The 15804-nt window shown below is 30.7% G+C and overlaps 1 protein-coding gene across 6 annotated transcripts in view; it reads right to left on the reverse strand.

Annotated features, from left to right (window-relative positions):
• Positions 1-15804, reverse strand: part of LOC148614318 (uncharacterized) — a 39855-nt gene that overhangs the window by 9096 nt on the left and 14955 nt on the right. For 4 of the 6 annotated variants that reach the window (XR_015923637.1, XR_015923636.1, XR_015923635.1 and 1 more), the window contains one exon: positions 14235-14333. Coding sequence is in view for 2 of the 6 variants with exons in the window: in XM_088588405.1 (XP_088444531.1) it covers positions 6590-6787; positions 14235-14333 (297 nt within the window). In the remaining 4 variants the exon portion in view is untranslated. Of the gene's footprint in view, positions 1-5911; positions 6788-14234; positions 14334-15804 lie in introns of those variants that run through there. The other 2 variants (XM_088588405.1, XM_088588404.1) reach the window with 1 other exon arrangement.

Raw genomic sequence — 15804 nt, forward strand, 5'->3', positions numbered from 1 at the left:
TTCTAAAATCTAACTACTATTGGTTTTTAAAGGTTTTACTTTTTTATAAAAACACATGTTACCTTTCACAAATCTCATACTTTTAAGATAACACCTCTCACCACTTCCCGATTCAAATCATACCATGCCTGTTGTAGAATGTACAATTTTTTTTTTAGTTTGGTAATGGCGAGTACAAGGAAAAATTAACTTTTTAACAAATTTTAGTATCAGCCTCTAGCATAACGGGTAAATGTATAAGTAATACTGTATTTCATTATCATATACCTGGCAGAGAGTCCCATGGTTGTCCAGTCCCCTCTTTTGTTTATTCATATCCCTATTTTTGTTTGTTCTGTTCAACCCCATAAACATTTTTAAAAGATAATATTAAGTGTAAGTATATATGTTAAAATGTTAAAGTAAGGACACTACCCTTCTACACTACTTACGTGGTAGTTTCACATCACTGCTTACATGTAATATGAAATGGCTTTCTTTTCTTGCTACTTTATAAAGAACCATATTCTTACCTTTTATATGTTACAACTAAAACAATGATGCTTACAACAGAAAGTGGATGTTCAAACAAGACAAACACAGTACAACCCATCATGCTAAGGCTACAAATACCAAATTCAAAATCATTTTCATGGAATATATGTCAGTTAAACTTGTTAATGTATACCACATCAAACTGTTGTGACAGATCTTAACATGTTTAACCATATTCATGAGTAACTGTAACTTCATACAAAATTCTGAATTTTCTATCACACTTAATTTATCCTGAACTATCAAAAACTTGAAAAATAACTATAATCAAGTATAACTTGAGAACTATTGAGATAGAAACCATCTGTAAGGACCCCACTGTAGCCTACATAAAGTCAATCAACAACAGTTTGGAGAATCAAAATTAAATTTTTTTTTTGGCTGATCTACTCTAATGCCAAATACAAAAAGACAACAGAATTAATGCCCTGACACTAATCTGTATTGCAAAATCATTAATTTAAGTCAAAGTACCCAACACATTGTCTTGAGCTTACCTACCTTCAAACCAAATATCAAAAGTCTACACCAAAAAGACAACCAAGTTACGGCCTGGACATGATTTGTTAGATAGAAGGATAACTAAAGGGATTGTAACAATATTTAAGACTGGCCTCCTATGCTATTAATGGTTGTCACTTTTTAATTACCATATTAATTAGTAAAATGGATCCTGCTTCGTTTATGTCTCATGTTTTAATGTGAACTATTTGTACATTTGTATAAGCACAGCATCTTGTTCAATATGAACTGAATATCAGACATATTCTTCATGCATCTGCAACATCAAAAACATGATATAAATAAATGTTTTTCATAAATATTTCTATTTCTATTCATAGCAGCTTTCTTCTCCGTTGAAGTTCACAGAAGTATGACATTTTGGAAAGTTTAAAATAAAACTGTTTTTTAACAATTTTAATACAGTGTATGTAACAGTAGCCTTGCTACAAGACCATCTCTTTATATTAAAGAATATATGAAAAAGTTTACGATTGCATTATTATGGAAATTAGTAGTGGTGTTATCAGAGAGGTTAATCACATAGATTTTCTGTGTCATATATATATAATAAAGAGGGACTTGTAACAAGTCCAATGTAACAGGTACAAAGTTGTTCTCACATATTAAATGTTCTTTCATTCTCTGTTCTGATAATTCATCATTAATCTTCTTTTGATGAACACAAGTAACTTTATATATCTCCACAAATACATGAACATGTCAGTAAACCTATTTTGAAACAATAAATTTCACAATAAATGCCTTAAATTTCTTTAGCACAACAGTTACCTTTTAAGTACATATAAGGCTGAACCTACAACCAGTAGTGCACTATAAAATTTCCCTCAAGTCTGATAACCAAATTTGGGTAGGTGCATCCACTAAGAACATATGTTTAGTTGCTACAGTCCCTCTGTTCCTTTATAGCAGGGACAATTAATGCCACTACACAAACATTCAACTGATCGGTAACTTAATTTTTCTTTCATTTAATCCAGTAATCCCCTGCATTTTGCAACATTACAATATTAATGCACAAGAGGTTTGCCTGTAGTGAAGTTTTGATTGATTATGGTTGAACATCATTTGGCAGATATTTCATGCATTTCAGAACAAGAATGATTTACCAATCAAACAGACCCTGTTTCAGACTAGTCCAATACAAAGAGCTGGATTTTCAGAGTGTTAGCTCACAGAATCAACAGTCCAGTTAGGCATGACACAGGAAAAGAAATTAGCAGTAGACCTACGGACCGAGTCTATATAAAATCAAGCAGGTCTATGATGAAATTGGCTCAATTTCCTTTGAAATCTACAGTGTGGTCTACATAAAATTATGATGGGTCTATGTTGACAAAAAATTAAGTTTCTAACACCGATGACATCCCACTCAGACACATTATTCTGACTTAAATTAATTAGTTCTCTTTCTATCCCCTTAAAAAAAACTGCTTGGAAGAGAATTTGAAAGTCTTTCATGGTGTTACTCGGTTGGATATCTTAACCCATGACATCATGTACCAGAGACAAACACACTACCCTGAGACCATCATATGGTTTTGTTCTTTTGAAAAATCTTTATTAAAATATAACAAGGTATAATTTGAATTAGGAATTATTTTGAAATTTAGAAAATGGCAACAAAAAAGAGAAAATTTAATAATAATTTGTACAACTTAACATTAATATGAGTCATGCCAGAATGGGTAAGTTCAGTTGCACAACAAAAAGCAAGAAAAACTTACTAACCCTCTTAGTTATGATGGTAAGACTTAACCCCTTAGTAGGGGATAAACTGACAAAGAATGCTGAAGCATCAGCAGCGGAATGATTCATAATCCAAAAACATGGTCTAACTGTGAACAGATGAAACATAGACGATCCACATACACAATGCAGTGAAACATTTAACGAAGATTATGCATGCAAACTGAAGATGTCAAACAAAACACAAAAGCACAAGAACTCCCAAAATAAGGGGCAAGCATGTCCTGCTCCGGTAAGTTTTATAAATATTTTTTTTATACTGATTTTCCGACATCAGAAATAATTCCAAAATTCAAATAATACCTTGTTTATTGTTGAAATCTGCATTATATACTATCATTCAAATTAACTTTTTTTTCAGATTGATTACTGAAAATGCTAGAGTTTCTATAGTACTGTACTGTCTCTAAGCAAATTAATTGGTATTCTGTCTTCAACAGACCAGCTGCATTTATATACAAGTACTTTCGTTATACCATGTTTAAATCTACAACACATAATTCTAATGTCACTAGTTCTAAAACATTCCACTACTTGTGGCATCCTGTCCGATTATAATATGACTGTGATGGTTTTGCAGAATTTCTCAAACTTCACAAGTTGTATGTCCTTCAAAATGAAAAGAATACCATTTCGTCACGTAACAAGTTACAAGACAATACATACCTTAAAAAAATTAAACTTTACCATGATATTATACATGTATTGTTTTAAAGGAGTCATTCAGCATTTTGTTTTTTGGTTTCACAGAAATTTTTATATTTGTAATAAGATCCTGATTTGTATTTTTCTGTTTCAAATCAGAACAATAAGTTTCTTTCTATCTCAAGATAGATACGATTATCATGAAAGAGTTCATGATTAGATACATATATCATATTACTTTGAAGTGATGCAATATATAAATGATGTGAATTACAGTGGATTCTTGTTAATCATATAACCTATTTGTCTGAAAAAAAATATGCTATTAAAGGAGAAAACTATGTTATTTTGCAAGTCATAAATATCAAAATTAATCTTTTAAATATTCATGAAAATTAAATTGAAAATTCTTAACCAGTTAATCGAAATTTAAAATTAGGAAATTTGAACTCTGCGTCTATGGGCGCCATCATGATCAGTTGAACTGTGATGTCAAGAAATTGGTTTCTAAAGTGAAAGTAAACAGGTAATTGGTTATGTCTAAAGAAATCACAAATTTGGGATTTTTCCTCTATAATTTCAATCCAAAGTAAACAGAAGAAGAGACTGAGGCACAACATGTGAGCAAATGTCTGACATCATTGATGAACAACAGGATTTGCAGCCAGATTACTAGTATTTGTCTATGGAAAATCTTATAGCTACTTCCCAAGAATGTTCATGTTGCTGGTAAAAAAACTTTCAGAACATTTCTCTTTTATCATTTGTACATTGTAACTTTGACAAGTCATCATGTTTTGGTGATTAGATAAACAGGATCGTAGAAATATTTATGTAATATTTGTAGTACTTGCATCAGTACCAAACCAACTTAGTGACGTCACAAGCCAATTGGAAGCTATCAGTAAAAATCAACAGTCTGACTCTGATCTTCCATCAGATAGAAGAGTTCTGCATGATGGCTATCCACTTATATTTCAAGGATTTCGAACTTTGCATAGCCTTGAGCATTTTATAAAAGTGCATTTTGCATTAAAGGTTATTTATTTTTGTTTATGTGGGTATGATTTATCATAGAAGCCTAACCTGATGCAAAGGTGGTTTTTCCCTGTAACAGAAATTATCATTTCAAAGAAAAATAATGTTTTAAATGGAGGTGTATTTATTAGATTCCTGCCTTAGAGTCTATTCAAAAGAAAGAGAAAATGTTGTAAAAACAAATTTCTTAAAAAAAAAAATAAAAAAAAAAAAAAAAAAAAATGTTGTAAAAACAAATTTCTTTAAAAAAAAAAAACCAACAAAAAAACAAAAAAACTGAGGTATTTCAATAATGATGTATTGTTGTTTTACGTTTCTAGGTTAATTTTGAAAATATTCACGCAATTTAGAGGAATTTTCTCATTTTTGTCTTTACGTTAATTAAGTGCAATTAAGTGGAATCCACTTTTTTAATATTGGCTGGAACAGCAGACAGTCCAATTCAAGTCCTCATTTATTTTTTTGTAAAAGTAGTACGAGTATGCCTTAGAAGCATCATCACCTCTTCTAGGCACAATGTGAAACTGTCCTTTTAACAATTTGGATCCTTGAAGATTAACCTGTGAATCCTTCAACATCTATCACAAGAGCCAAATAACATTGGCATAGAACTAAATGCATGATTAATTCTCCAATGTTAATGAAATGTTGTCAATATGAACTCTAAGATCGCACATACCTCCAGCTTCTTCAATAACAAAATTTTAAATGACTGTATTGAAAACAAAGAAAAAAATGTCAAATTTTATGCTTTTTAAAGTCTGTAACCCCCCTTTCAAGGTGGGTTTGAAATTTATTTGCTTAGATGCCTTAGAACATTATCACCTCTTCTAGGCATCATGTGAAATTGTCCTTCTTATTAGCTCTTCTTGAATTTATACAAAGGGTATTGGCATTTACATCCTGAAACAATTCTATGATTGACTAGCATGAGTGAAATAGACAACTCTCAACTGGAAATTTTCAATCTGACTGAATAATTGGAAATTTTCATATATGATTGAAGCTTGACAATACCATATGTCCCAGCAGTATGAATCAAGAAGTTCCGTAAAATACATAATTAACAAGGCTCTAGATTTTCTATTTCTCAAGACCCATTGGTTGTAGATCAAGAAAAGCTACTTATCAAATTTTGTTGGTTGATGTGAATTGTGGAATAGTGAAAAAATTCAATGTCTATAATTTTCCCATTGAGACAGAAAAATAAAAGCATTCTGCATTATCTACTACTGGTAAATTTATATTGATATTTTGCATGGGTTAGTTTTAGACAGATATTGGCTATTTGTCTATAGCTTTGTTTTTCAAACTGATAGCCTTGGGTGAAAAAAAACCTGACAAGGGTACTACACTACTTGAATCATAGTTAATACATGTACATGTATGATAAAATAATGTAAGAGGAATGAGTATTCATAACTTCAAGGTTTATAGTTTTTATTAGACTTCCTTCAGCTTTAATGTTTTTTTTTTACAATGATCATGATGATAAAATCTACAAATATTGCAACAATGATAAAATACAACACACACATAAATAAAATGTACAAAAGTTCCATTAATATCAAACTATGGGATTTACCTACTCCTACACAAGAACCATAATTGGTCATGATCAATCCAGCCACTTTTAATTCATGCATTACACAATAAATGAATAATGTTGTGGTAGTGACACAATACTGTATATATATCTGAGAAGGAATTAAATTTAGTTTGAAAAATAATCATTTTCACTGGATGCTAAGCTGCCCTGGATTATGTTTTTCAAACGCAGAATTTAAATGGTGTCAATAGGTGTCATACACCAGGTCATTGTTTGCATCGATAATCTTTCAAACTCACGACCTTTTATGACCAAACAATGAGACAGACACGCATACAAATATGATGAAACAAGAAACCGAAAGACAACAATCAGAGGATATTTACAAATGATACAAATTGGTTTCTTTCTTGACTGGAAAAATAAAGTTGTAAGTCAATTTGTTATCTTAATAATTATACAGTCATTTCATCTGACTTGACTTCAGATCTCATTTAGTGAATAAATGTCATAGTTAATTTTGGTTTGATTAAAACCAGCACTTTCAAGTCTTTAATATCTACGCATTCTTTTCATGTCACCAAAGTCTTCTTGTGGACCTCCATCTCTCCTTCGGTCCATTCCCATACCTCCCCGACCCATCCCTGGCCTATTTCCAAAACCCCCACCCATTCCCTGTCCCCCCATGCCCATTCCTCGATCAAACCCTGGCCCACCTCCAAAACCTCTGCCTCCTTGGAATCTTTGTTGCTGTTTGTTGTAATATCAATTGTTCATAATCACATGAGTAGCAATTATTTGCAAAGTGTCAATTAATAATCCAATCGCAATGTAATGCAAATGATTCCATTTCAAGATGTCACAATAGTGTTGTATTTCATCAAGTTGAAGTTTCCAGCATAGCCATAGGGGAAAAAAAGAAAAGGAAAAAATGTGTATTAGCAACAAGTTTTATAATTGGCTTACCAGTCCATACAAGTATAACATCATGGGCATCTGTTGTGTTAGTGCTCTACAATACAATGTGACACTTTAAGGAACAGTTTATAGCAACACCTAATACTTGCTGAAATCTATTCAAAATTCAATTGGATAGTGACCAAACACACATTAAGGGTTGTCAGTGACTAAATACATTTAATTATATCAAGTGTCATCAAAATAGTATGATACAAATATTTCAATCATGCATGTACTTTCTTCATATCTCAATGTAGTCTCATTACACCCTTTAATGTTGCAATACAGTGTACTAATATGCCTTTAAAAGCAAAATGGTTAATTTTTACCACTTGATGTCCAGATCAAATTGAATTCTACACAAACAGCCATTCATCTATTTCTGCAATTAAGTCAAAGACAACATTTCACACATTTAATTTGGATTAAGGTTAATTTAAAAAAAAAAACCCAAAAAACAAATAAAAAACACACACAACATAAGTAACTACTAAGTCTCATGATCATATTCTTTATTCTCCTTTGCAATCAGTAGATCTTGGTTTCACCTTTTCTTCAATCAAGAGAGTATGATAATTGAACACATCTACAGCATCCATAGGGATCATTTCAATAATCATTGTGGACACATCTACAGCATCCATAGGGATCATTTCAATAATCATTGTGGACACATCTACAGCATCCATAGGGATCATTTCAATAATCATTGTGGACACATCTACAGCATCCATAGGGATCATTTCAATAATCATTGTGGACACATCTACAGCTTTCATAGGGATCATTTCAATAATCATTAACATCTCTACGGCATCTATCCGGATCACTTCAATAATCATTGGTATCAACAGACTATTACATGTAACTGCAAATTTTACTTGTTTTTATCCTTGATTTGTAATGCCTTGTGTGATCATATGAGAATTTTATAATTTTATTGTTTTTAACTGCCATAAAAATTGTTATATTTTCTCTTCTAGATTAATTCTCTGATGCAAATAAATGTCAATTTTTGTTCACATGTAATTGTTTACCTGCTACATGCAGACAGTCCCCTTAATACATGTACACAGACCCACATATTTACACACTCAGCAAATTTTACCTCCAAATATGGAATTGTCTTTCAAAATTGTATTATTTATGCAAGTTCACATATTTTTAGTTACTACAGAGGTTAGTCAACTGCATCATACCATTAAGCAAGTATATAAAACCCACTGTGTAGCATTTTTCATTTTCCTTTATCTCCTTTTTTCCAATATGACATGTTCTTCATGAACAATGCTCTATATTTCAAACACTTTTTTTATAATAATATTAAGAGGATAAGATAATTGGAATGTTGTAGTCCACAACCTACGTTTAAGGCCTTAATGGCTACCACGATGCAAATTTCAACATTGCCAGATATGAACAAGTATCCGTTACGATTTTCAGCAAGTATATTAGTGTGCAAAAGCCCTACTTTCAATGGTCAATGATGTATACACTAAACACAACAGATAACCACTCTTCATTTCAGCTTCAAAAATAAATCTGAAAAATATCTCATGTCGAATGAATATAAAATAACATATAAAATAAGTCAGTATCTAAATCCAAGTACATTAATGTACATGTATATGTTACATGTACTGTATATATACACAAGTGCATTTTTTTCAAAGGACAAAATCCCTTGCATCAATTGGAGTCAAAAGAACTAATCACTATGCAAATGACAATATTAAAAAAAAGGCATCCAAGCTCATTATTTTAGAATGCTTTCCTTTGACTCCAGGGTAGTGCTCAATGTACATGCATTATAGTTTTTTTTTAATAATGAGTTTACTGTTTTCTGTTTTAAGTTTAATATCATCCCCCACATCACCATGAGAGACAATTAAGTACCTAGGGTTGCTCAATCTAGAACATATTCTATCAATTTTAAACAGTTCCACTGATCTCCTTTAGAAGTCTATGAAAAAAGAACAACAACAAAAAAGCATTCAATCTTTGAGAGAATTCAATTCAATGCTGTAATCTTAGAAAAGCTGACAACAAAACAAACTTCAATATTTTTATATGATTTCCCCTACATTTGGACTAACCCTGTTCTGGAAATTTTAAAATACTTCTTCCTAGGAACCAAGAACTCCAATAGTACCTATCGATTATTCAAATTTGTTGACCATAGGAACCATTCACAGCTAAAACTGGAAGTGGAGGAGTAGATTTCAACCAATGCTTAGCATTTCTTTTTAAGTCTTTTAAGCCAAAGCATTATGAAATATACTATGTACTTTCCATCACATCTGATATAGTTCATCAAGGTAACAGTGACATGTCATGTCAGATTTCATTATGGCAAACTTCAACACATCACTCATTTTTGAAATTATTTCTAGATAAAATACTTTATTTCTATAGAATAATGCTCATTTGCACACCAACTATGAAAGAAAATATTACATGAAAATGACACAGTAATTCAACCAACTCGAAGATCTGTTCTACATAAATCAAAGCCTTAATATCTCACAGTAGGACTCCCATAGAAGAAATAAGAAAAAAAAAGACCATATTACGTAAATCATCTATTCTTAAAATTAATATCATAATCATAATCAGCTAACAGACATTATCTCCCACCATTGAATATTGAAAATTCATCACAAGATATATCACAACTTTCGGTAAATTTGAGAGTACAAGAGTGGTGTCCTCAACTAAGATTAATTTCATTGAAAACCTAATACAATGTATCACTGCCTAAATGATTTCATTAGGTGAATAATCAAAATTGTGGTTATTAGTACCAATCACAAATTATGACAAATTGTTCTTTCAATTTCATTAATAGTTAACTTGAATTCTCAAAATGGATTCACAATTCCCATTTTTGAATGGGATTTCATAATCTTTTTATTTTTTCATTCTGTTAAGTATTAATGATTACACACACAAGTAAACTTATTTAAATTCATGATTAAATATAACTGAAGTGCATTTCAGTCCTACCATTTTTCATAAGGCAAAGATAACAAGTATATGACCTTCTTAATTTTCCTATTAAAGTATGTCCAACACTCACACTACCCAGTCGAAATTCTAGTTTATCAATATAATATTTTGTGAATTCTTAAAGTCAATATACATGTAGGTATAAATTTGTCATTAGGTACAAAACCTAACTTCTTGCTTTTTTTCAAATAAACCTGGTTCTCATAAAATTTAAAGATTTCTCTGATTTTTTTTCAAAATCTACTAATTTTCAAGGATTTTTGGTTTTCGAAGTCAATACAGGTGATCAAAGTGCTCTTAGCACTGGAGGTTTTTTTCATTCTCATGAAAATAGTACTATACACTCAATTTCAAAGATTACATGTAAAATGAAACTGTAATCATAAATATGTATTTCTGACAGAATTTAGAACTGTTTTTCTTAAATGTTTTAACTAAATGACAATCTTTAATACTGATTTCAGAAATAAGCATACTTGCTAACCTTTGGAACAGGTCATGAAGGAGATTCTCCCCCACAGACGTTTTCCTGTAAAAGCAATTTTTTAATGTAAAATTTAATTATTTTGTATTTTTCACAGAAAATATAGTAATTTTAACCAAAAACTTAACACAAACCATACTTTTCATGTGAGAGATTCTAAATTTTTCATTAATTATGTGGGAGACCCTGCCCCCCTAATGAGGGAGTATAAACAGGTATAGATATGTTCTTTAAATCAATAGTTTAACAGTACCTAACTTAAAGACAAATCACACGATTGTTTACATGCATTGTATGGCGCAAACTATTATATTGTCATCAATTTGTGACGTGGCTTTTTGCGTGAAATTCGTGATTTATTTCCCTTTGACCGTAGAAGCAATATGATGTCAAATTCAAAGGCTGCTTTGGAAATCTTCTGTAAATGCCAGGCGTTCCTCCGTATGTCCGTCTGTCCTACACAAACTCACGACTACAATTTCACAATGAATTCTAAGGAAACTTATACCAAATGTTACTAATACTTCAGACTTTGAAAAAAATGATAATCAGCATTGTCCAATAGTTTTAGAGGGAGTTATGCCAATTTGATTAGCAAGGATCTGATGGGAGATATGGAACAATGTTCTTTTCTTGGAAAATAAGAGCTAGTTTTAAGAGTAGGAAACGTCCAATAACCAAACAAAATTATGCAGAAATGGTACACAAATGTGGTTAGCTTTCTTATTTGATTGGTGACCCCCACTTTTTATACAGTTTATAACATCAGCTAATGGATACCTTCTCATCCCGCAAGTTTGAAAAAAAATCTTAACATGAGAAGTATTTCAGATTACTGTGAATATGGTTCAAAAGTTCATTTTTCTTTTGGCGGGAAACAATAAAAGGTTCTTTACTGATGGATAAAACTCGTTATATTTTAATGGTTTATGAATGAAATACAGGCAATTTCCAATCTACTGGTGTATGGAATGTGTCATTCATAAAAATAGAGGCAAGATCAAAGATGTCTGAATTAAATTCGGAAAATGACAAAAAGTACCGATTTTACAAATTTTTGAACTGCTGTATCTTAGTTAAAAGCAAGTGACCTATATTTTTTAGAAGCTTATTTCAATGCCTTTATACTTGAGACCATTCCATTAAAATTTCATGAAATTCCCAACATCAGAACTGGTTAGTGTGATTTGTCTTTAAAGACATATATACAAATTTTGTTTCATTTCACCTTTTTCAAAACTTTTTAAAAATTAATTTACATGTACATTCAAAAACTCCACTTAATAAAGTAATTTCCTACATGTACATAAGATTAAAAAAAAAAGAGAAAGATGCCTTTTATCCATTTGAATTTTCCCGCCAATTTTACTTGGTTAAAATCACTGCTCTTAACTTCCTGTTTATCAATCAAAAAATATGAAAGAATGAAGATTTTGACTGATAAGAGTGTTAAATTATAGAACATGCTTGCTTCGTGACACATTTTGCAAAAATTAAATTTGCTTAAAACATGTTAAAGCAAGCCAAACAAATCTTCATTTGATAATAGTCTAGATCTTAATTCTATTTGTGGCAATGATCGAATATTTAAGCTGAATAAATGCCTGAAACATTCTGACTGATATTGAAACAGACTTTAATATTAGAAGAATTATATATGGATTATGTTCTGTGTATTATTCAGAAACAGTGGGGAAGTACCTGCCATGAACTGGTGACACAAGATATTTGGATCAAAAATCCAAAAATAGTAACAATCAAACACAGACCAAATTTGACATCACTTTCACATTCACTTTTGAAACAAGGTATTACATTAATAAGCATGAACTACGGTACAAGGAGACAAAATATTCAATGACTTGGACTTCATTTCACATGTCTTTCGTGGTCATTTCCTAGAAAAGAGCAAGTGTTTTCCCTGTTTTTTCCAGATATAACAGTACCAAGAATCAACCCAAAAGCATAACAATAGTTTTCAAGTGACTTTTTAACAGAATAGACTTTCATCATCTCAACTACAATGTACTACAGACAAATAAACACACATCATACATCATTCTTAACCTGTTCTGTTTCAGCTAATGGTACAGTAATAATGGTCTCCATTTGATTTTACACCAATTTCAACTCAACACATATCCAACAGTCTAATCTTGCTAATAACACAATTTCATGGTGTTCTAACCATTTACAACATGTCTTCCATTTCAATACTGTCATTTCTTATTATATCATGTAACTTAAACAATTTTCCATACAGCCCTAAGATATAGTCATAATGTAACTATCATGTTACTTGCATGTGTATTATATTTTCCCTTCTTTTATTAAAATTTTTTATGTGCAACATATATCAAGACACTTGCTAATTATCCCATATTCAAATGATGTTGAACTAAGATCATTCTGAAGATACTTCAGTGAGGTGTTAGATATTTACACTATCCATACAGATTTCTCAATAGATTTTCACAAGCTATTAGTTACTTCGTCAATAGACTTCTACCTCTTTATGACCACTCAGATTAACTCAATATTTTCCCCCAAATATCTCAATACAAGTTCCTTTATTTCATGACAACAACACAGAAATAACTGTTCCCCATATTAATTACATTCAGGTTTTCAGAAGGTCATATATTAGAAAATAAATATCAGATCTTTTTTTTAAATTTTTTTTCTCAGTCATGAACTTCATATTATCAATTAAAGCAAGAACAAAAATCATTTAACTATTACAAAACTGAAATGCACTTCACTTAAGTTATCAATATGATATATGCTATATGTCTGGGAGATGATTGTAGACAAAGTTTGAATTCCATATTTTCAAGATAGGCCCACCACTATCTAGGTATTGATTTATCATTTGCTTTTACTACATTTTATATTTAAATGAGCACTTGATGCAAGGGATCCATTCTACATTATTTACCAACCTCAAAACAACTGATCAAGAAATTCAAAGAGAGATTTGTTTTGTGTGGATAGCGCTTACCTCATCTGTGCCTTTCATCTTCTTTCTTCAGTTTTTTTTATGGCTAAATAGGAATTTGTTTCTCAACTAAAAATTTTGAGTTGATGCCAGTTGACTGTGGCCTTTCTGGCAAAACAAATTCCTACTTATGTTTGATAGATTTGAAGAAAATACCAGTGTGGGTAAATAAAACTACATGGCAAGAGTTAGTTGCAACATTCTCAAGACAAACTTGAGAAAATGGTTGTTAGTAAGAAAAATTCACCAGCCCAGACTAAATTTTTACTTTTTCATGGTAATTTCTGCTTATGATTTTCAATCCAGTCCCCTTCTGTATTAAAGCATTCTTTGGTTAAACGAGTCGGTGATTTTATAAAAAATGATTATAAGAAATTAACTTAACGTGTACTTCATCAAAAAGAAGTTGTACAACATTTTTTATGCCAAAGCTGCCTTCATTTCTAATCCAAATACTGGGCTAGTGAAGTTACAATGAATCCCCAGGATTTTTTTTTTCACCAAAGTGAAACATTTTAAAGATGAATTTCAATTTTTTAGTGAGGACTTGTCAGTTCTGTTAATTTAACTAGAACATGCCTTAAGTAGCCTCTAAAATCTTACTAAAAGACTAGATTGTTTAAAATGTTCATACTAAAGGGTTATGGAAGTAACAAAATCCCTCTGAGGATTAGTGTTTGTATGCACAGTATGTAAATGAGAAGTATGTTAATATTCATAATTAATCAGTGTGTGAAATACATTACCATCTGTGCTCTCTCATCTCCTTCTTCCTGAGGCATGACTGCTTCTTCCATTTCACCTCTGCCAACAAACCGACCTCCCATACTTTCTCCACCTTCCATCTATAATGTATAAGCAACAACTTGAATTCATTGTCTGATAACAGACATCTTCAAAAATTTACAATAGTGTCACCACAGTAATAAAGATATATATCAATTTATAAATATATGAATACCAGAGATGGGTCCAATTATTTTCAATGTAATCGATTAAATTACAATTAATCTGTCAAATGCATGATTAAATAAAATCAATGATTACAGCATTTCTGAAAGTGATTAAATTAATGATTACATTGGCGAGTAATTATGATTACATCTTATTACAGTGAATTTGCAAATAACTATGAATTAAAATGTTTGGAAAATTTTATTTATGTTATTTGTATTTTTCACCAGGCCTTAAATTCTTTGAATTTAACAAGTAATATTATTTTTTGAAGTATAGTCTTCACCAATTTATTAAACCACATAGATCTTTAAAATATAAACAAGTTCAATATAACAATTTGCGACTTTCAATTGAATTTTTCAGAACCATTGCACTTTTTTCATAAGCAGTCATGCCCTTAGGGATGTTTGAATATAAAAGAAAATAGTCATAATACCACTGGTTTTTACTTTTGTTCTTCTTATAAAATTCATTAAAGCAATTGTATAGGAGCTTTTGACAGCTCTCGCAACCATTTTTTTTTTCATTAAAATAATTAGATTTTTTTTTACTTGTTGGTATTGAATTAGCATTTTGTAATACCTTCACAAAAAAATGAAGAAAAAACAAACGAAAAATTTACACAAAGAAGCATTGAATAATTAACAATTGTTGTGGACATAATGCATTATCCATAGATACCATTTGAGGCTTTAATATTTCCATTATTATCATAATGTAATCATAAAATATTCAGAATTACAGGGAATTACATTTTGAAAAATAATTGATTAAATTAAATTACAAGTAATCAGATTTTTGGCTGATTAATGACTACTTGAAGAAATGTAATCAATTACAGTTGATTAATGATTACAATTACAATTACCCCATCTCTGATGAATGCATGTTATAAATTCTGAATTGAACATAAAAGTTTAACAAAGACAAGAAGAAAGGTGACATTCTGTAACATGCACCAATTGTCATGCTAGCTGATGAAGTAAAAATATATATGACTGTTTACAGCTACTCCATCATAAGTCCCATAGTCCCCTAACAACTGCACTGAAAAGGAGTTTGGGTTTGCACTCTTTCAATCATTTTTTCTAACCAGATTTCAAGCATTTTTCAAGATTTGAAAGTGTTAGGAAAAAAAAAACTGAAAGCAGAACTTGCTTTCTCAGAATCTGACTCAAAAATTAAAAAGTTCAATACATTTCTGTGCTCACTTGTTTTATTTACAATTAACTTTAAACAATGTTTGGTCATTGTTTTCATCATAAAATGCATTCTTTTCTTAACCATGAATGGATTAAAGGTGAAATACTTGCTAAATGCAAGTTGAAATTCAATTTTGCTAGTAGAAATTATTTCCAC

The sequence above is a fragment of the Perna viridis genome, chromosome 6, assembly GCF_037379345.1.
Source record: "Perna viridis isolate PV_CMFRI_1.1 ecotype Kerala chromosome 6, ASM3737934v1, whole genome shotgun sequence".
Lineage (NCBI taxonomy): Eukaryota > Metazoa > Mollusca > Bivalvia > Mytilida > Mytilidae > Perna > Perna viridis.